The sequence below is a fragment of the Papio anubis genome, chromosome 4, assembly GCF_008728515.1.
Source record: "Papio anubis isolate 15944 chromosome 4, Panubis1.0, whole genome shotgun sequence".
NCBI lineage: Eukaryota > Metazoa > Chordata > Mammalia > Primates > Cercopithecidae > Papio > Papio anubis.
In genome coordinates this window covers 61,705,855-61,728,738 of record NC_044979.1, presented here as the reverse complement: position 1 = coordinate 61,728,738, position 22,884 = coordinate 61,705,855, and the positions used below count along the sequence as shown (strand labels likewise).

The following is a 22,884-nucleotide window of genomic DNA, read 5'->3' as shown; positions in this document are numbered from 1 at the left end:
TATAACCCAGAGCTCTCCAACTATCTACATACAAACGTGCGATCAGGACAAGTTCCAGAGTCTGTAGTAGTGCTGGCTCCCACAGAATGTTACTATACATATTATTTTCTTTTGTCACTTTCATTTTAAATTTATATGTAGTATTTGTGATCTATATGAATTTTTTGAAATTCATAAGCTTATAATCTCCAATGTTTAGTGTATTCTCATTAAATATTTCCTTCAATCAAACCAGTGTTTTGGGAGATTGAGGTTAAAAAATATAGTTGAATGATCACCTTTTTCTATACAGTATGACAGATTAAAGTTACCTCTGATTTTAAAAGCTTAAAAAAAAAAATGACTCCCTAAAGTTTCTTTGACAAAGAACATGGAAAAATATCCTTCCATAGCAAGTGGCCTCTTGATGAGAGATTTATGATTTGCATAAAACACAAAGCTTGATTTAAAAAGTGAAATTATCTACTAACTCATTCAGATGTTTTGATTGTTTGGTTAAAGTATTAATGTATTATTATTACTATTTATTCATTAAATGTTGTTCAAACATGGTTCGGGGACAAGCTTTTAAGGAGGTTACCAAGGAGAAAACATAGGTTCTGCTTCCAATAACGACAGAGTATGTGCTACAAGAGTCCAGACACAGGACAGGTCACTTCTGAATGGGAAAATGAGGAAAAATGCAGGTGATTTCTGAGCTAGGCCTTTACAGATAACTTCAATTTAGACACAAGAAAGTGATGGGATAAAGGAGGGCTTAGTAAAGTTGGAAAGAACAAAGCCAAACCAAAGGGAGCCAGAGTGAATGGGCTGAGAGGGCTTCCATGTAAAGTGTTTGAAGAATTATGTGAGATATATTTGGAAAGGAGCAGACCAATAAAAACTCTTTTGAGAGGAAAAATAAAGAATTTGGTTGAAATTATTAGATGTCTTGAAATTACCTAAGATCCAGCTTCAGATAATAAAGTCCTAAATACACTTTATTTGTTACAAAAGTTTGCCTTTATGCAGATTTAGCTCAATTTAATAGAATTGATGCTTTAGTTTTGAAGTCTGTTTCAAGAGAAAGAAATGAGTAAAAACATGTTTCAAGTATCTGGAAAAGATATATTAAAATACGAATTCTTAGAACCAGCTTACCAAAACCTCTGCATTTTTTGTTTTATCACATTTTATGATATGTAGATATAGCCCAGTAAGAAGAAAAGATCTGTCGTGTGTTTTAATTTAATTCATTTTTCAGAAACTAACCAAATGTGAGGCTATGTATCTCTGCACTACACTTAGATACCAAGTTAAGAATACAGAATGTAACCCGGCACCAGATGTTTTGTTATGATAAGTCCAAATATCTAGATTCTTTTGAATTATTCACCTAACTTCTAACTGCCTAAAATTTCCGTAGACAGAACCTTAGATGTAATCGTGTTTTACAGAGATGTTAGACTGGTTCCATTACAGGTAAATGTCCCCTGGATTTGATTTTCTAATATATCTTATAAAATGTTATTTGTTTGCATTTAAAATATTGACAACGCTTGCACAGGCTTTCAAAATGAGAATTACATTCAAAGAGATTGGCAAGATGGAAAAAAAACTCTCTCTTCTTAAATTTATTTCTAGCTTTGTTTCTTTCTTCTTATTATGGTATTTTATATTCTGTATACATTTCTCAACTTTTCAAGAAGAGGAATAGAACTAAAAATTGCATCAGGTGAAACCAAAGTTGACAAAACAAAGGATGGACTATTTTGAAACGTAAATAATCAATCATTTTTATAATGTAGCTATTTTTGTTCATTGTGAGGTTGCTCTTGAATTAAAATTATTTTAATTTAATAAATATAAATTGATTAAATATTAGTGGCTAATAATTATGGTTTACCTTTGAAAATAGTAAATTGTGATTTTCCAACTGATGAAATTAATGTCTTCCAGTCAATGTCATACTAAAAATTATGAATTGGATTATAGAATCCCAGTCAAAAAGTATGACAGCTTTCTTTGGTTTATAATCAATTAACTAATCTGACTTATTATGTAGGTTATGCATTTTAATCTACTTTATACATGTCCATAATTTTACATTCTACTCATATTACCTTTACATTTTTTAAATTATTCCTTTAAGAAGTTTTTTTTTAACACTAACTACATCATCTGGGTTTCTTCTACATAAATTAAATATTCAGAAACATAACTATTCTGTTTCCACAAATCTAGTCCTGTGGGTTACTAGTAACTCATTGGTGACTGGTTGTTAACAGCATTCAGTTCAATTAGTCAATTGTATATCAGATGTCTATAAGTTAGGAAATTATAGACATCTAAGTTCTAAATAGCCATTTCTAAATTATACACATCTGATATACAATTGACTATTAAAAATTTCTTTCTTCTTCCTATTCTGGGGAAGGGATTCCCTATTCTGGGGAAGGGATTCATATTCTGGGGAAGAGATCCTACTGCCACTGGAATATATATAAAAATTCCTTGTGGCTTTAGAGAACCTGCTACTGCCGAAATCGAAAAAGTGAAGAAATGGGGGAAAAGTTAAATCCTTTGCAAGACTTAATGCTAGCTATCCTGATGGTGGATTTCCTGTCCTCAAATGGTTTCCCACACAATGTTTATATGTTTCACTTCATTTAGTTATTATATTGGTTAAAATTCCACCACATTAAGAATCATTGTGTTTTTATACATATCCTTAAGAAATATGTAACTATCTTAGGACCATGAAATGATTATCAACTGTTCACTCATTAGTGTAACTCTATCCAACTGGCTAATAAACTCCTGATGGGATAGGGATGCATTTATGAAGAAAAAAGACTCAAAGTAAAATTGTAGGTTTGAACACATCTAGATTTAGAAGAGAATAGAGTTAAATTCATTTTCAAAGACTATTTAAGCTCAAAGACAGTAAGAAACAGCCATTGATAGTAAAGCCCTTGAGAAGAGTGGGGATGTGGCAAATAATATCACAAGAGGAAAAAGAGTAAGTTACTGGCCTCCTACATATCTCACTCCTCATAACCACCATTTTATGAGGTAGGCATTACTTACTCCATTGTTTCCAAATGAGAAAAGCGGTGTGGAGTTGCTAAAGAGTGGGTTGGGAATCAAAACCAGATCGGTGTGACCAAAAAGTTCACTCTCTCTGGCAGAAGACAAATATCAACAATTTCAAAAACTTACTATAGAAACTTCTCCCCAGCAAAATAAGGGAAAACCTTGCCTTATCTTCCTTCTTCTTGCATCAAGATTTCTTCTCAAATCTGCCAACAATATTAGTACTATACCCCTACTGCATAATTTATTGCACAAATTTGTAATGTCTCTATGGGAATATGGATTCTTATATTCAAATATCAAACTTAGGAAATTCTTGAGACAAGTCTTGATGATAAACTAGGAAATGCCTGAAGGGAAACAAATATCTTTAAATTTTAAAAACTTGCTGGAGATAGCAGGCAAAGGTACATAAAAACAAACAGAATTTTCAATCACTTCTTAAAATTCTATTTTGCATCTTTGCTTCTAAAGAGAAAAACAGATTACTGTCTAGTAATAGGAAAAAAATAAGCAATTTTCTTTATCTTGCCATTTCTATCTACCCAAATCTTTCTAAATTATTTTCTCCATGAAATAGCAAAAATGCTTTTTATTTACCATATCATTTTTGCAATACTGTACAAGGAAACCACAAAAAATAATAATAGTAGCATAGTTACAAACTATTTAACTTGGTCTAAAAATTAAATATTTTTTCCCTAAAGGTGATTGTTTTTCCTTGATGTCCAACAAAAACAGTAAAATAATTTATTGTTGCCACTGTGCATTATCAGTAAAGGAAACGAAAAGGCAGGTTGAAAAATGTAGTTCTTCAGTAGCTGTTTCTTTACACATGTAAATTAAGAAGATGTATAATGATGCATTTGTAGATCAATGTCAGCTTCATTTATTGACTGTGGTGTTGAATCTTCCCACACCATGCAGCAAAGCCTCCCAATCACCGGCCTGCAGAAAGCTCTGTGTCCACCGGCTCCTCGGGCAGCAGCTTTGGCAGTGGGTATAGCGTGGACAGTGAAGGAAGCAGCAGCACTGCAGGGGAGACTAATCTATTTCCTATTCCGAGGATGTAAGTGGGTCTCTTTTTGTTACTACAAAGCTTACTCAGCATCATGAGTAAGGCATTCTCAACAGTTAACAGGAAATAACCAGACAATTATCCAATTCTGAGTCATTGTCCCTGAGACACTTCAACTGTTAATGCCTATGTAAAGATAGATAGTTCAAGAAAGATTGGATAATTCAGTTAATTCTAAGGATAAATGTTAGTCACTACCAGAACTACTTAATCAATACAATCTCTATTTGATGTAAAAACTGCTAATCATTTAGCCATGCCAGAATAAAGTCCAGCAGGAGTACAAAAATGTTTTAATCACATAATGATCAAATACAAACATTACTGGTATTTGAGACAAACATATATTAATTTACCTTGAATCAGGAGAGATTTAAACATATTCAAAGAATCCATATATCATATTTGAAATAGAGGACATAGTGAATAATTATAGAGACTTTTCAACTATAAATCCTTCTACAATTAAGATTGAAGGCATTGAAGTGTTTCCATACTTTCTAGAACAAGTACCGAGTAGTGCATAGGTCCCTGACTAGGTACTCTTGGAATAAGAATCATTCATAATATTAAACCTCAAAAAAAAAGTCATTTTGCAAATCAAATGCAAAACTTTAGCAGACTTAATGTGTTAGAATCACTTTGATCATATTGGTAGCATTTAAGATAAATATGTAGATTATGTCTATTCCAATAACAAAATCCAAACTTCCTGACCTTTCCTTCTCCTCCCTATTAACTAGTCTTCTGGATTTTGAAAATACCACTGGGCCACCCAGGTCCCAGGATTTAGGCCAGGGCAAATTTCAGTCTACCACCTGGTTTTCTAAGGCCGGTGAGCTAAAAATGGCGTTTCCATTTTTGAATGTGTAGGAAAAAACAAAAGAAATGTGATACTTTGTGACACGTGAAAATTATAGGAAATTTAAATTTCAGTGAATATAAACTAAGTTGTATTGGAACACAACCACTCCTATTAGCTCTGTATTGCCTGATGCTGCTTTTGTGCCACAGGGCAGAATTAAGTCATTAGAACACAGCCCATCTAAAATATTTACTAACTGGCACTTTGCAGAGCTTGCCAACCCTGAGCTGGGTTGTCGAAGGGTCTTTTCCATTTTCTCCAATGCTAAGTGAAGACTTTTCAGCAGGTGGATTTTCTATTTCTCTTTGTTTTAAAATAAGCGTTTTCATAAATCTTTCCTTTTGATGTCCACAACAATTGTAATATTTTGATAATGGCTCAGTTGCAAAGCATTAGGGAAAATGGATTTTTACAGTGAAAATGAGTTCATTTTGTTGTTTTTAACTACATTTTTTTTCAATTTAAATTAAGCAAATTATTGTTGTATCACCTGCCCATCTTAGCTTTCTTTTCTTTTATGAAATTTCATCTATGGATTCAATAGAGTTATTTGTACTTAATCAGTTCTATTTTATTGGAAATTCTTCCTAAAAGGAATCTAATCCCATTGGTCTTTGACTTCTGATGACCCAATTTGACAGAAAATAATTTCTACAGATTCATTACATTTCTCCCTAAGCTGTAAATGCCATGTGAATTTAGAAAGGTTTTAAACCACACATAATTTGCTATCCTTCCAATTTTTCTGCACCTTTCAAAATATATAATTTAACACTGATGATAAAGTTATAACTTCCAAAGAGTAAATACGTTATTTTGTCAATATCTGAATGTCTGTAGAATAAGTAGATTATGTATTTTATATATACATGCACCACATTCTAATTTTGGTTTTTCCCACTTTCTGTTTCTCTTGTAAATCAAAGCTTCGCACAACTGTCTAGGAGACTCTTGCTTTGCCATATGAGCACAACAAATATTTACTTTTGAAAACCACTATAGGATATGTGTAGGAAGTAGTATGTGGCAGTTCTTTTTTATCCCCCATTGTATCTAATAAAATTATTGCTTGGGCTAGTAAAAGTTTTTAATAAATATCTAGTGATTGTTTAAAAATATAAATTATAAAATGTATAGCAACAATGTTCTGAGCTAAAGTGTAGTCATTGGGAATTCAGAGAAACCACATCCTTCACATGACCCACAGTTACATTTCCTTTGCACTTAACTTAGCTTCACAATCCTGCGAAAGTTTTTTGTATAATCTTCAAAATGTACTTACTACACATATTGACTAAGTACCTATGTTAAAATCAGTTTTAATCGAAAGCAAAGACTGGCTGGGTATCACCCTTAACATATAAAGTCTAAGAATCAAGAACAACCCCAAAAATTATCAAAATGTAGTTGTGCTACAATTACTAAGACTTATAGTAACTACTTTTTAAAAGTCTGGGATAGTATAAGAATATTAATTTTTTAGTATTATCTACTAGATTACCAATACTAAAAAGACCCTCACTTTCAATAGAATTGGTTCAGTAACAAGGTAAGTTTTGGCTCACTCTACAAGCGTAATGTACTGATAAAAGTAAGATTACTGCTATTAAACTTTTTTTTCCTCTCTAATGCTAACAGATAGAGCAGAGTTCTTTTTTGTTTTCTTTTCTTAACTAATTGTCTTGAATCTTGATGAAGCAATTACATACGCTAAAATTTTGTGCGTTGCTTAAATATGTATGCAGATGTTGACCATGCAGACCACGGTTTAACATACTTATGGCAAAACAGAAATGTTGGAAATTGCTTAATTTGCATGAACTTGGTCCCTCACATACACACTTAATAAAAATTTGTACTTAAACCTTTAACCTAGAATTATTATAATGGAACAATGTAATGGTTTTTGAGATAAAATAATTTCTGAATTTACATGTGTTCCTCTTTTATTATGTGCAGACACATTTCAGCACCTTCTCTGAAGTAGAATAAGAGGATCTTTAGAGCAGTTTTCAAGTAAGATATGATTGGATTCTTAAGAAATAAATATGGTTACATTTTCAGCAGGTCCAGCAAACCAAACACTTCCTATGAAAGTTGTAATTAATTGTTAGTAAATCCTGCTATGCTAGAAGCGTTGCTTACAAAGTGCTCTTTTGTTCAAGCATCTTTCTATAACACTTAAGTTTTATAAAGGCAAATTCCAAACTTTTTCATGTGCCATGTAGCTTTTTCTGTAGCCAGAGAAATAAGCAGTGGCCTACAGTCCTTTAGCTGTTAAATTATTAACATTCTAAGCTTACAATCCTCAAAGTATCATGAATTCTTCATCTAGTTGACTTTCCAAAAAGTTTGAAGCTGAAAAGTAAAAGTGATTAGCAGATTTTAGCTGAATTCTAAGGCTGCTATGAGCATGCCTACCTATTAATATGCTATATTTATTGAATGCTTATGATTTTTCAGGCACTCTTTAAACCTTTTTATGCATTTTTCATGTGATTTTTTTCACAATCAAAATGTAGCTAATATTATTATCTTTATATCACAAAAGGAGAAACAGTCTTGACCAGGTACTTTGCCTTACATTACACACAGCAAGAAATAGCAAAGCCAGAAGCAGAGACCAAGCAGCCTGACTACAAAAGCCAGTTTGCTCAACATAGCAGAAAACACAGGAAGGAGTTGGGGGAAAAAAAACACATGAAATAAGAAATATTCTATTAAAATATCATTTTTATATAGTATTTATTTCAATATTGCTCTTTTCACCAAAAAAAAAGCTAGAATAACTCATCAGTACAATTTATAAAAATATAAAGCCCCTTCTCATTTTTGAGTTAGAAATAAATAAAAAATTCTAAAACAAAGTTTGGAAATGTCATGATGGTCTTATTTTTTGATAAATGAGTCTACAAATAAAAATTACTGAATGTTGAGGTATATATTTGGCTTGAATAGGAATAATAAACAAGTTCACATTTTAAAATCATGACATAGAGCAATTAACTGTGTATGTATGTGCCATTCAAATAATTATTACAAGTCCGAAAATATTTGGTTGGTGCAAAAGTAATTGCAGTTTTTGCCATTACTTTCAATGTTATTTAATTTATGCAAATTTAGCCTCCTTTGCATTCATGAGATCATAACTGAATATATCATTTTATTTTATTCCTAAACAGAGGGAAGATGGGACAGAATGGACAAGAGCCTGTAAAACAGCCAGGGGTAGGAGTAGGACTAGCAGACACTGAAGGTAAGTAAAAATTTACGATATTAGATTTTGGCCTAATCTACATTCTACAGTATAAATGTTTGAGTTATTTTTTCTTTTAACATGAATTTAAATGTTACATACTAATAGCAAAAGCAATAAGTAGTAAGACATCATTATCTATTAAATGAGAATGACTTTCTTTACAATTTCCCAGTTTTCTCATTTGTATCTAACATTGAAGGAACTTGGGGTACTAAAAAATTAAAAGAGAAAGAAGAATGAGAAGGATGACACAAAAAAGACTCAGAAGACTTTCCGAGGGTGGGAGGGAAATCTTGAACTTAAAATATATATTTTGTTTAAAATATCATGCAAATAGAAAATCAATCATGGAGCCTCATTTAAGTCCATGGAAATTCTTAAATATATGAAGCTGAGAAGAAATTAATAGTGTAAAAATCATTTTACAGAAAAATTCACTGCTAAACTAACTTCCAAAGAAAAACCAAATTTAATTTCAAATTTTGTTTTATTAAACAAATGGTAAGTTATTACCAAATGTGAAAACACCTTAACTTCAGCAAACATATAAAAAGAGTATCTATAAGCTTCATGATGACTAGCTTACCTTTCATAATAGTGTGATAAAATCTAGTATCCCTGGCTAGGTGTGGTGACTCACTCCTGAAATCCCAGCACTTTGGGAAGCCGAGGTGGACAGATCATGAGGTCAGGAGTTTGAGACCAACATGGCGAAATCCCGTCCCTACTAAAAATACAAAAATTAGCCAGGTGTGGTGGTGCTCACCTGTAATCCCAGCTACTCAGGAGGCTGAGGTAGGAGAATTGCTTGAACCTAGGGGGCAGAGTTTGCAATGAGCCCAGATCTCAGCACTGCACTCCAGCCTGGGTGACAGAGGGAGACTTCATCTGAAAAAATAAATAAATAAATAAAATGAATCTAGTAGCCCTATTGTCCTTCATGTGTCATTCCAACCTCTCTCAATACATTTAACTATTCTAAGTAGTTTATTCTAAGTACTTTTCATGCACTGTCTCATTTGATTCTTACAATTACTTATGAGGTAACTAATAACATATATTGGCGTTATATAAAAGGAAACTGAAGTGCACACATAGAACAAGGTCAGAACAAGTGAAAATGACACCAAATGTCACACTATTAGCGTGATTATGGGTGTGTTATCACAAGAACACTACCTAGGGAAATAGAATTGAAAACAGGTTTTCAATTCTGGCCTTTAATAGATATGTGACCTCATTTCTCTATCTTCAGAAATCTCATCTGACAAATGCTGGGTCTAAGTGATACCTAGGTTTTCTCAGCGGCTTAAGTGAATGCCACATTTTTCTTGTTCTACTCAAATTGTAAATTAATCTTTGGACTCCTTCAAAAGCTATGCTTCCTTTATCTCTTGCAAATACCTCAGGGTTCCACCCTCAATCTACCAACCTTTTTACCTACCCTATCTCTGTACACACTCATGAACTCTCTCTTACAAGTTGATTAGTCCCAAACCTGCAGCCCAAACTCCTGGAATTTAGACTCAGTATGTCAGGCATTTGTGTCCAACCAGGAAACTATACATGGCTCTGAATATTTGAAATAGAGGAAACAAATCACTAGCAATTGATTATATACTCGTGAAAGAAGCTGAGAAACTAAGTGGGGTATAGTGAAGCAGCAGAAAAATAGCTATTGTTCCAGTAAGCTAGAAGACAGTGAGAGCCAAAACCAGGACACGCCTGCTTTCTGGGAGTAAGAAACATGAAAGAAATTCAGCCAGTGCCAGAAATATATCCTGAGACAGACAAGGATGGGGAGAAATATCCTGGTTCTCTCTTCCTCCCAGTCTCCCATCTCTGCCAGTGCCTGATCAAATCCAATTGGAAGCCAGTTGACAGAGAGGTCTGCGAAACTGTACAGGGCAGCTACTCTGAGAAGAAAGCAAGGAAAAGACCGAAGAATGCATCCGAAAGCACATAAGTATAGGGCCGGCACAATATTTTACATGGATGCATCAAACTACGTATGCCCTGCACTTAATTCACTCTCTTCCCCATTTGCCTTCTTTTCCTTCTATGCTCTTAACACACACAGTTGACAGAATTTGCATATTTTATCATTGTTCTTTGATTTAAATCACCTATTTCTATTTTTGTCTCCTACATAAGGCTGAACAACTCTCAGACCAGAGAAAGCACTTACTCCTCTTGTTATCCCAGCACTTAGCAGACAGCCTTGCCCGCAGAGTTGCTCAGAGAATGTCTATACAATTAGCAGCTATTGATTTTCATGTTACTCTAGAATTTACATATATAGAGAAGCAATTCATGCATACTTTTAGCTACTTAATTTTACCTTTCTTTAATCCTAAAGTTTATAAATAAAATTGTTTTAGTATAAATGTTAACAGCTGTCAATGAACAGAAATTGTTCATCCTAATACTGCTTTCTTCTTTCATATCAGTCCCACACAAAACATGCTTGTTTTCCAAGAAGGAGCCAATCAGAGGCTACTTTATTTTTATTTAAACTTATGAGTCAATATGTTTCCCCTTTAATGAACTGACCCTGATCAACAGTTGATCTCAGATTAGTCATTGAGCAGAGGGGCGGGGGTTGAGGACAGGAACAAGATGGAATATGTAATATAATGTGAGTTATTTATAGTCAAGTGCCCTTTTGGTAGCAACTTTTTGGACAAGTTGTTTTTGACTGAGTTACTGTTAACATTTGACAATAATCAAATTTATAATCTACATAACCATATGAATTTGGCATGAATCACTGTAAGAGAAATATAAAAAAGAGTTAATAATATGGAGAAGAAAACTGCAATAATATTAGACTCTCAGAGGCAATTTTAAATTAGAAAGAATATATAAACAGAGTGAGGAGAAAATGATTAAGAATGTATTTGCTCTAGCAGATAGGAGGACACATCATTTTAAAGTGCAAGATTTTGTTTTGCCCACATAGAAATATGGAATCAACTTTGTGCTGTACTTGAGATATATGTATAATCTGTGTTTGTTTTGAGTGATCCAAAGAATTGTCTTTACTTTTGTTGTCAGTGAACATAAACAGCCAATTTAGTGGGAGAACAAAAACAAACAAGAGTCAATTCAATTTTTTTAGACAAAATATATAGTTTTTTATTGTATTTTCCCTCCGTTCAATCCTTCACCAGGACATTAGAAAAACTATGACTCTGTAGATAAGCACAGTTTTCTTGAAATTATAGATCCTTGAAATGTTCTACTTCAGCTTGAGTACTTATATTATTCATTTAAGCACTTTGCTTTATGAACAACTTAGTCCACTCTAAGAAATACTCATCTACAAAGATTTGCTTTAGGACAGCATACTTTAATTCAGAGTATATCATAGATTTTAAGTAATCGCTTTTAGACAGTTTGTTCACATACAATTTTTATTCTTGTTTTTGCTTTATAGGGTTCAGAATGTAAAAAGTAATGTTTTATGGGGTTGCAATTTCTGTTGAGAATGTTACTGTTTTTTAATGTTAAATAGCCATGTCCTTGTTGTTCTTATTAAGCAAGTCCATTTATTCTGCTTCTAATTTAAAAACAATAACTTTCCACTTAGTCATTTTCTCTAACAATGTTTTTCCTTATTCATAGAAGTTGTTTATGAATTTTAATCCCAGCATGAGATTAGTTCAATGGGTCAGAATGTGAGCTCTATGAAGGGTTCTGGGATTCTGACTTAAGTTGTAGTATAAAACAGTAACACTTTTTCAGACTATCTCCACTAATCAGTCATTGAATTTCCACAATTGAGAGCATATGTAAAGTGAAAATAAGTGTTATGTTTGGCATACAGTTAACATCCGTTAAGCTGTAGCTATTATTAAATTAGGAGTATATGTGAGACAGAGTCATTTTGGTCCCATCCAAAGAAATGATTATTATTCAGGATTGATAAAATGTTGTGCACCTGTTGACAATGAAAGCTATACAAGACCACTTTTCTTTAAGATTCAAATCAAACCAATTAGACTTTCAAATTGTACAGATGAATGTTTTCCCAATTTACACTAAAAACATCTAATTACATCCTTTAAGCTAGTTGACCCTTCTATTAGTTAAGATGGATGTATTTAATACTGTTATTTTTTGCCAGTGAACATCCATGTAGTAGCTGCCTTGATCCATTAAGTCTCCTAAACCAGGTGTTCATCATCTTTAAAAAGTATTACAATCACAACTTTCCATGAAGTTTAATTTTCTTGGCTGTATACCTTTCAAGAACAAATAACCCTAATAAATCATTTGTTTTCTTAAGTATCTTCATAAAATTCAATTTAGTTTCAGTAAGAATGGAAATTCAGTTTCCAGAACAAATAAACCTCAAACATTCTAGAAATTTGCTAGGCTCTACTCTCAAAGAGAAAATATGAAACCATTATGGAAGATCCTCAATTAGAGTATAATAACAGCTATTATTATGGCATCCAATAATATTCACTCCACAAATACGGGACCTTGCTGTCTTATTTTTCCCAATACTTATGCTACCTTTCTTATATTTCCAAAGTTGATTAGTGCTATATAGGAGTGTATCTATTATATGCAAAACACCATATTAAAACTTTGGATCCTACAGAGATCAATTCAATACATATGCTGATCTGAGGGAGCATACTGTCCATCTAGTATGATTGGTTCTATTTCATCAGCAGCCAGGAAGCATGCTTGCTGAACCAGGTGTGTATAGCCAGTATCCATTCAGAGAAGGGGCTTTAATAACCATGATGCAAAGAATAATTACAATAAAAATGTATAAACCAGAGGGAAAATTATGTGCTTTGGAATTTCAGCATTGAAAAGCGTGGCAGCATCTGTAGAAGTGATGGTGGGGAGCATGGTTTTGTGAAAGAGGTTACAAGTAGTGACTGCTTTGAAAGTTGAACAAGGTCTAGACATGTGGCAATGAATGAGGCCAAGTTCAGACTGAAGAACACCATGAGGAACAACACAGATGGAAGAAAAGATAGGGGGTATATAGGAGAGAAGTTATTCAGTGAAGCTAGAGCAAAGGGTGCAAGGGGAAAGCCTCCTCCTATTTGGGGGTGATTTCCCTGGACCCTTATCACCTTATCACATTTTCCTAAATTACGAGAATCTAAAATCCAGTGTCACTTATTTCCAGTCCTGGATTATTCACTGAGAATTTAAAATTAATGACATTTACTGCAAAATACCCTATTATTGAATTTTTTTAAAAAAATTTGTGTCTTAAATCTAAGTCAGATTCATCTCTGGAGGGTATTGATCAACCACTGAAAAGTTAAATGAATTAAATTTCTGGAAGTGATCTTGGGTATTTCTTAGTCTTAGCACACATCAAAGCATTGTCAATTGCTTGATGAAAGCCCAGAATATTTTAGACTTTCAAAGATTAATATCTGAAATAGTAGTTTTCAGTAATTTTTTAAATGTCTTCTTTACCTACAAGTCCCTGAAATGTTGCACTGGGAGTTGTTGCTCTGATTTACTTATGAGGGAGAGGCTTTTGAATCAAGATAAGAATACTAAAACTTAGCAAATAACACTGAATAAATATAAGCCAAGAATATTTTCTTAGTATAGATGTCGAAAATTAACAAAAGATGTATAAATATCACAAATATATAATGTTTATTTTGTTCTAAATACCTTCACATTGGCTGGTTCATTTGTCACAAGACAGTAGGAGATAATAGATATGGAATAATTGAAATAACAATTTCCGCCTTATACCGTCAAGGAAACAGAGACCTAGAGCAGTAAAGCCATTCAAGCAGAGTTTTATAGCCAACTTATTAGAGTTAGAATCTACAGGTAGCTAATCTAACATCACCTGACTCTTACCATTGTACTTACCAACATTTTTATTTTGATATTGATTGTTACACCGCTATTTTATGAAAAAATATTTTAAATTTATAAGACTATCTTAAGTGGTTTGTAAAGGAAAACATCCAACACTTAATGATTATAGCCAGCCAGCTAATAACACCATTTACATTACAGATGCTATGTAGCTTGCCAAAATTAAAAATCTTGTTTTATCAGATATTGAAAATTTCTGTATTCAAAACAACATAAATTAACACAAAATAGACAAACAGATAAATGGACAAATGGATAACTTAACCAGTCCATATATGGTTTTAAAGTAAACGATTATTATAAATTCCAATGGAACAGATATTTCATTCCATTGAAAAGCTGGTTTGTTTATCAAATAGTTCTGCCATAATTTTCTTCAGTAAGAAAAGAAAATTAGACTTCTAGTCATTACCATATACCAAGTAATTTTAAGGTTAATTAAGGCGATGAAATTTAAAAATGAAATAATAAAAATGTTTGAAGGAAATCCAAATAAGATTTGAACAGGCTTAGTGGAATATGAGGGGCAATTTCCTAAGCAAGATAAGAAGTCATAAGCCATCAAAGAAATAATAGCATTTTTGTTTACAAATAATAATAACACTTATATAGTAAAAGAAACCAAAAATAAAAGCAATGAACAAATGATAAATAAGACTAAAATATTGTAAGTTGTATGATCACTAAATGATCACTATACTAAATAAAGATCTCCCACATTTTGCTCAAAAAAGGACAAACAAGAACAAACATGGTCAAAAATTATAAACTGGAGAGCCAGGCACAGTGGCTCATGTCTCTAGTCCCAGTACTTTGTGAGACCAAGGAGAACAGATTGCTTCAGTCAGGAGTTCAAGACCAACCTGGACAACTTGGTGTAAACCCTGTCTCTACAAAAAATACAAAAATTAGCTGGGCGTGGTAGTGCATGCCTGTGGTTCCAGCCGCTAGGGAGGTTGAGATAGGGGGATTGCTTGAGCCCAGGAGACAGAGGGTGTGGTGAGCTGAGGTGGTGCCACTGCATTCTAGCCTGGGTGACAAAGCAAGACTATCTCAAAAAAAAAAAAAATAAATTATGAACTGGCATGTCAGTGACAATGGCTTTTCACTGAAGATAAATTCGCAATAAAAACAATAACAAAAACTTATAAATGTTAAAAACAATTAAGTGATTAACCTATCAGGCTCAAATTCTAACTAGCAGTAATTCCACAGAAAAGAGAGAGATGAAAAGAAACATTATTCAAACTACAACACATTTCTTTAAACTGAAGAAAATAAATCTCCACATTAGAAAGACAAGAAATAAAGAGACTTGCAGCATGAGACAGCATCATAATAATTCAGAAAACAAGAAACGTAGAGCAGATGCTAAATATTTCTCCAGGTAATTAATTAATGTACATTAACCAGAAAGAAGAAAAGATAAGAATTCAAACAATATTTCAGCAGCAATAATAGAGGCTTAAAAGGAAAAGGATAATAATTAATGCCTTTGAAATTTCAAATGGAAGGGATTGTAAACTAAAAATCTATACACAAACTATCCATCAAATGTAAGGGTAAAATGAAATGATTTTTGAGAAGGCTAAGAACAAAACTTTTACTTTCCATGCTACCTATCTCAGGAAGCTCCTTGAAGGTATGCTCCACCAAAATAGTGAATTAACCACATGCAAGCATACCCTGACCCCACACATGATACTTTGTGAATCAAGAGACACAAAGAATAGAGGACTTCCATGATGAGAAAAGGAGAATCTAAAGACAACAGCCATGCAGCAGAAATAAAGAACACCTGAGAAAATCTGATCAGATGTAGAGATATGGAGATCAAATATCAAATATGAAGAGCTCATTAGCAGTTACTAAAATTCTGAATTTGATTCCAATGTATTTTGGGGTTTTGGACATTTCTAGTAGCCCAATAAAAAAATATTGGCCCTCCACAGAAACTAGTGAAGTTTCGAAATTCATTCAATACTTCCAGGATCCTGAAAACCCAATTTCGAATGGCGTTTGTCTCCAGGGAGGTGAACAGGTATACACTGTGACCAAGCACTAGCAGAAGAGCCAGCCTGTGGTTTTGTTTTCTCAACATATGGGGGCAGCTGCTGCAGAGTGCCCATCGACTTGGCTGGAACTTAAAACCAGAGCTGATACTACTTTGCATCTTCACCTGAGCATCGGCCACACACATAGATACTACCTTAAAAAAAACTCAGGCAGGAAGGTCAAAGCCAGGGATCATTATAGATAGTGCTGGCATCGAATGTGAATCTTCCTTCTCTTTGACATCTCCACCACAACACGAATTTCAAAAACGAAAATATGTGGAGAGTTCTAGGCTGCACATGGGTAGTGAATGGGGTGCTCATGCAGGAGAGAAGAGAATTGACAAAAGTCATGATGTGTCTGGCCAAGTGAAAAACAGTATTGAAAGAGGTGCTCTTGGAAGTGTTGAGAACATTTAGAGATAGATACATGGAAAGCTGAGCAAATTGTAAAACAAAACAATTAATAACGTAAGGAAAAAAATAAAATTAAGTAAAGCCATATAAGAACCAAATTTTCTCAAAAATGAATATTAAAGAGGCAAGTTAATATAAATTGCAAATATTAGTTTAACCAAGATTGTAACATATGACAGGAATGAGAAAAGCTAAATCTTCATCTACCAAAATTTAAAAAGCCAATATATTATAAAGGCAATACAAAATTATTTTAAGAAATATGAATGTAAAGAATCCAAGAAACAGATTAAAAAAAAAAAAATTGGCAGTGGGTTTCTCTTAGCAATTTGACTATGAGTTCGGTAAAATAAATGATTGAGATATGTGAAATTTCAGATTTTATTTTTTTAAGAAAGAAGTCAAAAACATAAAATTGTGGTGGTCTGCGGTGGCTCATGCCTGTAATCCCAGCACTTTGGGAGGCTGAAGTGGGCAGATTGTGTGAGTCCAGGAGTTCAAGACCAGTCTAGGCAACATGGCAAAACCCCATCTCTAACAAAATAATACAAAAATTAGCTGGGTGTGGTGGCACATGCCTGTGGTCCTAGCTACTTGGGATGCTGAGGAGGGAAGATCGCTTGGGTTCAGGAGGCGGAGGTCACAGTGAGCCGAGATCATGCCACTGCACTCCAGCCTGGATGACCTTGTCAGAAAAAAAAAAAAAAAAAAAAAAAAAGGCATAAAATTATTCAACCTTTTGTTATATGAAGCAATAAAAAACAAGCAATAGGAATCAAACTGCATAATAATAAGAAAAAATGGTATTATTTGAAGTAAATAATTTTCTACCATTCCCCTAAATTATTATGAATATCCATTCTCTTAAAACTGTTCAGTAGTAGGTATTACAATTAAGTACTCTTTTTATCTGACACACTCATTAAACACCTCCTGATAGCACCATTGTTGAATTGAGAAAGTTTTTTTCACTTTTAAAAAACCTGACTTTGATGATGTAAAATACAAAATCTCTGGGGGGAAAAAAGTCTATGAAATTCAAACATTTTAACTTTTAGATTATTTTTCCAGTTCACTGAAAGTTTAAAAATAAATTTATAAATGTTCAGGAAGAAAAAAACTAGAAGTTTTAAAAATGACAAAATTTATTGAAGATAATTCACTTTCCCACCTTTTAGTTTATTACTTTCTCTAATGAAAAATTTTTTAAATTTATTATTTCTAGAAAATGCTGGAAGTTTACATAATTTTCTGTATAAGAAAATATTTTATAAGTAAGTAAAACTGGAAAAAGAAAAGATCAGCTCATTTCAGAAAAGAAGCCCGTGGTCAACCAAGTATTACTTTCCCTTAAGGAACCAGTTTTACAGATAAGAAAGTAGTATGAAAACGAGATAATAGACTCTGGAGAAAGTACAGCACTGCTGGTTTATTAAATGTTGACTGCTAGTCTCTAAAATAATCAATATATTTTATTATTTGTTTTTTACCACTAAAAACTGTGGAGGTGGATTATTCTGTTTAAATCTTTTACTTTGAAAAAAGAATTGCTATCTACTCAAGTCATGTTTTGTCCTGCACTAAGCAGATGCAATTTTAGGCTGTTATCATCCAACGTGAATGCTCACTTATCCAAGAAATAGCACACCATTGTGATTTCTCTAATTTACATTGCACTATGGAGCCCAGACAACTGTTGTTGGTGTTATGTAATGCTAAGTAGCAGTAGCAGGGCTTTATCTTACACATTGTATTATGATATTGTCATATTGAATGATTATATATATATATTCATTCTAAATGATGATTCATCTTTTTCAAAAAAAAATCTACACATACCCCTTAATAACAATAACAACAAAAATAACACAACTTTCATTTATTTGCCAAGCATTCGGCTAGGACCTTTAGAAAATCTGGTGGACTCAAATCTCACAAGAATACTTTATAATAAGGTATTACTGTATTTATGCTATTCCCTGTGTCTGGCTCAGGGACTTGCACAAAATGCCCACTTGATAAATATTTTTGAATCAAGTAATAAAAACTCAGAGAAACCAAAGGCTAAACCAACCTTAATAACATAGTTGCGAAACTGAAATAAATGCTTACACAAAAACATCGAGAGAGTCTGTTAAAACATTAGATTCTTTTCATATGCCAGCCATACCTAAGACACCTTGAAAAGTCATGTTAATCCTGTATGTTGTTGTACAGGTTTTAAGGAGTTCACCACCCTAAAACTGAACTCAGAGAGATTATTACTTCAATTAAAAACTACATAATTTACTTAAAAGTATAGTAACTCTGAATTTACATTGACTGTGCTTCTCTTTTCACAAGTGTAGCTGTATCTACAGAAGATTATTAATGCAGTGTCTCTACCAAAAAAAAAAAAAAAAAACAGTCTAGTAGGACAGACAAACATGTTCATGAACAATTGGCATAGAGTTCTGACAGATGTGAATGTATATTGAATATTAAGGTACTCTGCTTTAGGACGGATAAGGAAAGCCTTCCTGGCAGGAATTTTTTTTAAAATAGTTCTTGAAATAAAAGGAATATGTATTCATAGCTGGAGGAAGGCTGGCAAGGGTTCTAATATGGGGAAACATCATTGTCAAAGCCTTTGCAATATGAGAAAATATGTGATATTGGTGAACTTGTGGACACTTCTGCCTGACTGTAGCATAGTTCTGTGCTGGAGGGAGTAGTGGAAGATAGGATTTGAGAGTAGTCACAGTTCAGATAAATTATGAAATATCTGAAGCTGTCAGGAGGAACTTAGACTCCACACTGTAGGTAGGCAGTTGGAAGATACAGATTGATTTTAAGAAGGAAAATTACACAGATTTGGGGCTGTGAAGGATGGGTTAGGGAGGATCATATCTGAAGTTGGAGGACTCCTTTGGAGGCAATTCAACAGATAAGGACTGGAATGCAAGCAGGGGCAGAGGTATGAGATGCAGGACAGACAGCTCTGAGAGTGTTCTGGGAAGACAAATGAGGTTCTTTGTTCTAAAAATGATTCAGAATCAAAATGCAAATCAAACAGCTTCGGGCACCAGCATCATAAAGATGAAATGATATGATAATGGTCATCATGTAAAATGATCATTAAACACAAATATGATTTAGAAAGATTAAGAGAAAAAAAATGTTAACAGCAGAAGGCAATGTAAAAACTGATTTTAAAAGTCAGGGAAACTGTTGGAACATGATGAAAAGCAAACCTTCACAGGATTTTTAAGAAAGAAATTGACTATGCATTATAAGACAATACAGTACTTTAAAGATGAGTTAAAAGAGTAATTTGGAGTTTGAATTAGGTAGAATGTTTGCATTTTGCTCTCTTTTTTTGAGACAGAATCTTGCTCTATTGCCCACGCTGGAGCGCAGTGGTGCAATCTTGGCTCACTGCAACCTCTGCCTTCCAGTTTCAAGTGATTCTCCTGCCTCAGCCTCCCAAGTAGCTGGGATTACAGGTGCCTGCCACCACGCCCAGCTAATTTTTGTATTTTTAGTAGAGATGGGGTTTCACCATGTTACCCAGGCTGGTCTCAAACTCCTGACTCAGGTGATCCACCCGTCTCCATCTCCCAAAGTGCTAGGATTACAGGCATGAGCCACTGCGCCCGGCTTTCTTAGCTTTGTATAGATAATGACATTGACCTGTTGTTTCAAATATGGAAGAATCTAATTCAATTAGGTTCTTCTAATTGATCCTTCTTCAATTTAAGAATCTAATTGAATCAATCTAATTGATTCAACTATTTTTCACAGTTATGTGCGAGCTTATCTGAGTAAAATTAATATGAGCTGTTGCTCATTGATTTATGTGTGTTTAGAGCTCTGAATATTATGTATTTTCAGAATGTGATTTTCTTATGACTTTAGGGTTTTGACTTTAGGAACATGGATTAATAGTCTCAGATTGAGATTTGTCTAGCATTTCAGGAGATATTTTAAACTTTTATATAACTAATCATTTTTTGTTCATAGTTTTCTTAATATTTAAATATATTTTAAATAAAATATTCTACTAAAATGCTCCTGAAAATAATTGTGGGACATATTAAAAGAACAGAATGAGATAGAATGATTGAGTTATTTTAAAACCTGCTTTTAAAAGTTGTCTTTGTTAATTAATGAGTCACTATTTATTTTGCAGAAATATTATGTAGAATCAGTCTAGGTTGAATTGTTATAATGGCAAACATGATAATATGGAGATGTGTTATGGAAATACACAATTTTACGTTACTTAAAGAATTTATTCAATTACATTCTTCCATATTCTGATTAGTATGTGAGTGTGTGTGGAGCACTCTTAGTAAACGCAGAAAATCACTGGCAGACAAGTCTTAGAAGAAGGATTTGACGTTTTTAATTAAAACATTTAGGGCATATCCTGAAAACAGTAGAAGAATTAGTTTAATACTTTGTATTTTATGCATCTATGGTATTATACAAGGAGATCAGAAATTCAGAATGCTACCGTAAGGTATGAAAAGCAGGCTCATCACAAGAAATTACAATTCTATTTTTAGGAAGACTTAAATGTTGCTATACGTATTTCAAAAAGTTTGCTGAGAACATTAAGGAATTTCTTGAACCAGAAGAAATGTAACTGATCAAAATACTACATCTTCTAGAGTAAGGCAGCTAACTGAGTTATTATTTTGTTTTGTAAAAAATATTTCTTTCATTCATTAATGTGACATTAAATCAGAGAAATACACTTATTAGTTGAAGCCATCTTTTAGTGCTGAAGTGCCTGAGTCCATTTCACATTCTATGGTTCTATGTTTAGCTAAGCAGAGGCATGCTCTCCTTGACTTCTATTTTAATTGGTGGAAAAGGTAGTTTATAATGATTTCAGTTACTGCAAGAGGCCAAATGAACAGGAACTATTTCTCAACAATTTATTTTCAAGACAGCTTTTTCTTCAAGTGTTTATTACTTTGGGTAGTCTGATAGTTTGAACTCATTTCCTTTTAATTAATGATGACTTGGCTGGGTCAAAATGTAGGTCAAATTTTGCAATTTAGTTTGATGTTGAGACTGCTGTGTTATTCCTCAGTCAATTTGCAGGTTTTTTTATAGTCAGCCACGAGTTTATCTGAGTAAAATTAATATGAGCTGTTGCTCAAAGTTAATCGTTTTCTTGTTCATAGTTTTCTTAATAAAGCATTTAAATATATTTTAAATAAAATATTCTACTAAAATGCTCCTGGAAATAATTGTGGCACGGGTTAAAACAATAGAATGAGATGAAATTATTGAGTTATTTAAAACCCTGCTTTTGAAAGTTGTGTCATCTTCTCAAAAGAAGATATTTATGCAGCCAAAAAACATGTGAAGACAAGCTCATCATCACTGGCCTTTAGAGAAATGCAAATCAAAACCACAATGAGATACCATCTCACGCCAGTTACAATGGCAATCATTAAAAAGTCAGGAAACAACAGATGCTGGAAAGCATGTGGAGAAATAGGAACGCTTTTACACTGTTGGTGGGAGTGTAAATTCGTTCAACCATTGTGGAAGACAGTGTGGCAAATCCTCAAGGATCTAGAACTAGAAACACCATTTGACCTAGCCATCCCATTACTGGGTATATACCCAAAGGATTGTAAATCATTCTACTATAAAGATACATGCACACGTATGTTTATTGCGGCACTGTTCACAATAGAAAAGACTTGGAACCAACCCAAATGACCATCAATGATAGACTGGATAAAGAAAATGTGGCACATATACACCATGGAATACTATGCAGCCATAAAAAAGGATGAGTTCATGTCCTTTACCGGGACATGGATGAAACTGGAAACCATGATTCTCAGCAAACTAACACAAGAACGGAAAACCAAATACCATATGCTCTCACTCATAAGTGGGAGATGAACAATGGAACACATGGACACAGGGCGGGGAACATCACATGCTGGGGCCTGCTGGGGGATGGGGAGCTAGGGGAGGGATAGCATTAGGAGAAATACCTAATGTAGACGACAGGTTGATGGGTGCAGCAAACCACCATGGCACGTGTATACCAATAACAAACCTGCACGTTCTGCACATGCACCTCAGAACTTAAAGTATCAAAACAAAAAGTTGTGTCTTTATTAATTAATGAGTCACTAATTATTCATTGTGCAAAATATGATCTAGAATCAATCTAGGTTGAATTGTTATAATGGCAAACATGATAACATGGAGATATGTTATGGAAATATACAATTTTATG

General features: G+C 33.4%; 1 protein-coding gene across 5 annotated transcripts in view; it reads left to right on the top strand.

Annotated features, from left to right (window-relative positions):
• PCLO (piccolo presynaptic cytomatrix protein) overlaps positions 1 to 22,884 on the top strand; it is a 417,094-nt gene that overhangs the window by 361,592 nt on the left and 32,618 nt on the right. For all 5 annotated transcript variants that reach the window (XM_031665281.1, XM_031665280.1, XM_021936115.2 and 2 more), the window contains 2 exons: positions 4,003 to 4,144; positions 8,201 to 8,274. In XM_031665281.1, coding sequence (XP_031521141.1) covers positions 4,003 to 4,144; positions 8,201 to 8,274 — 216 coding nt within the window. The remainder of the gene's footprint in view (positions 1 to 4,002; positions 4,145 to 8,200; positions 8,275 to 22,884) is intronic.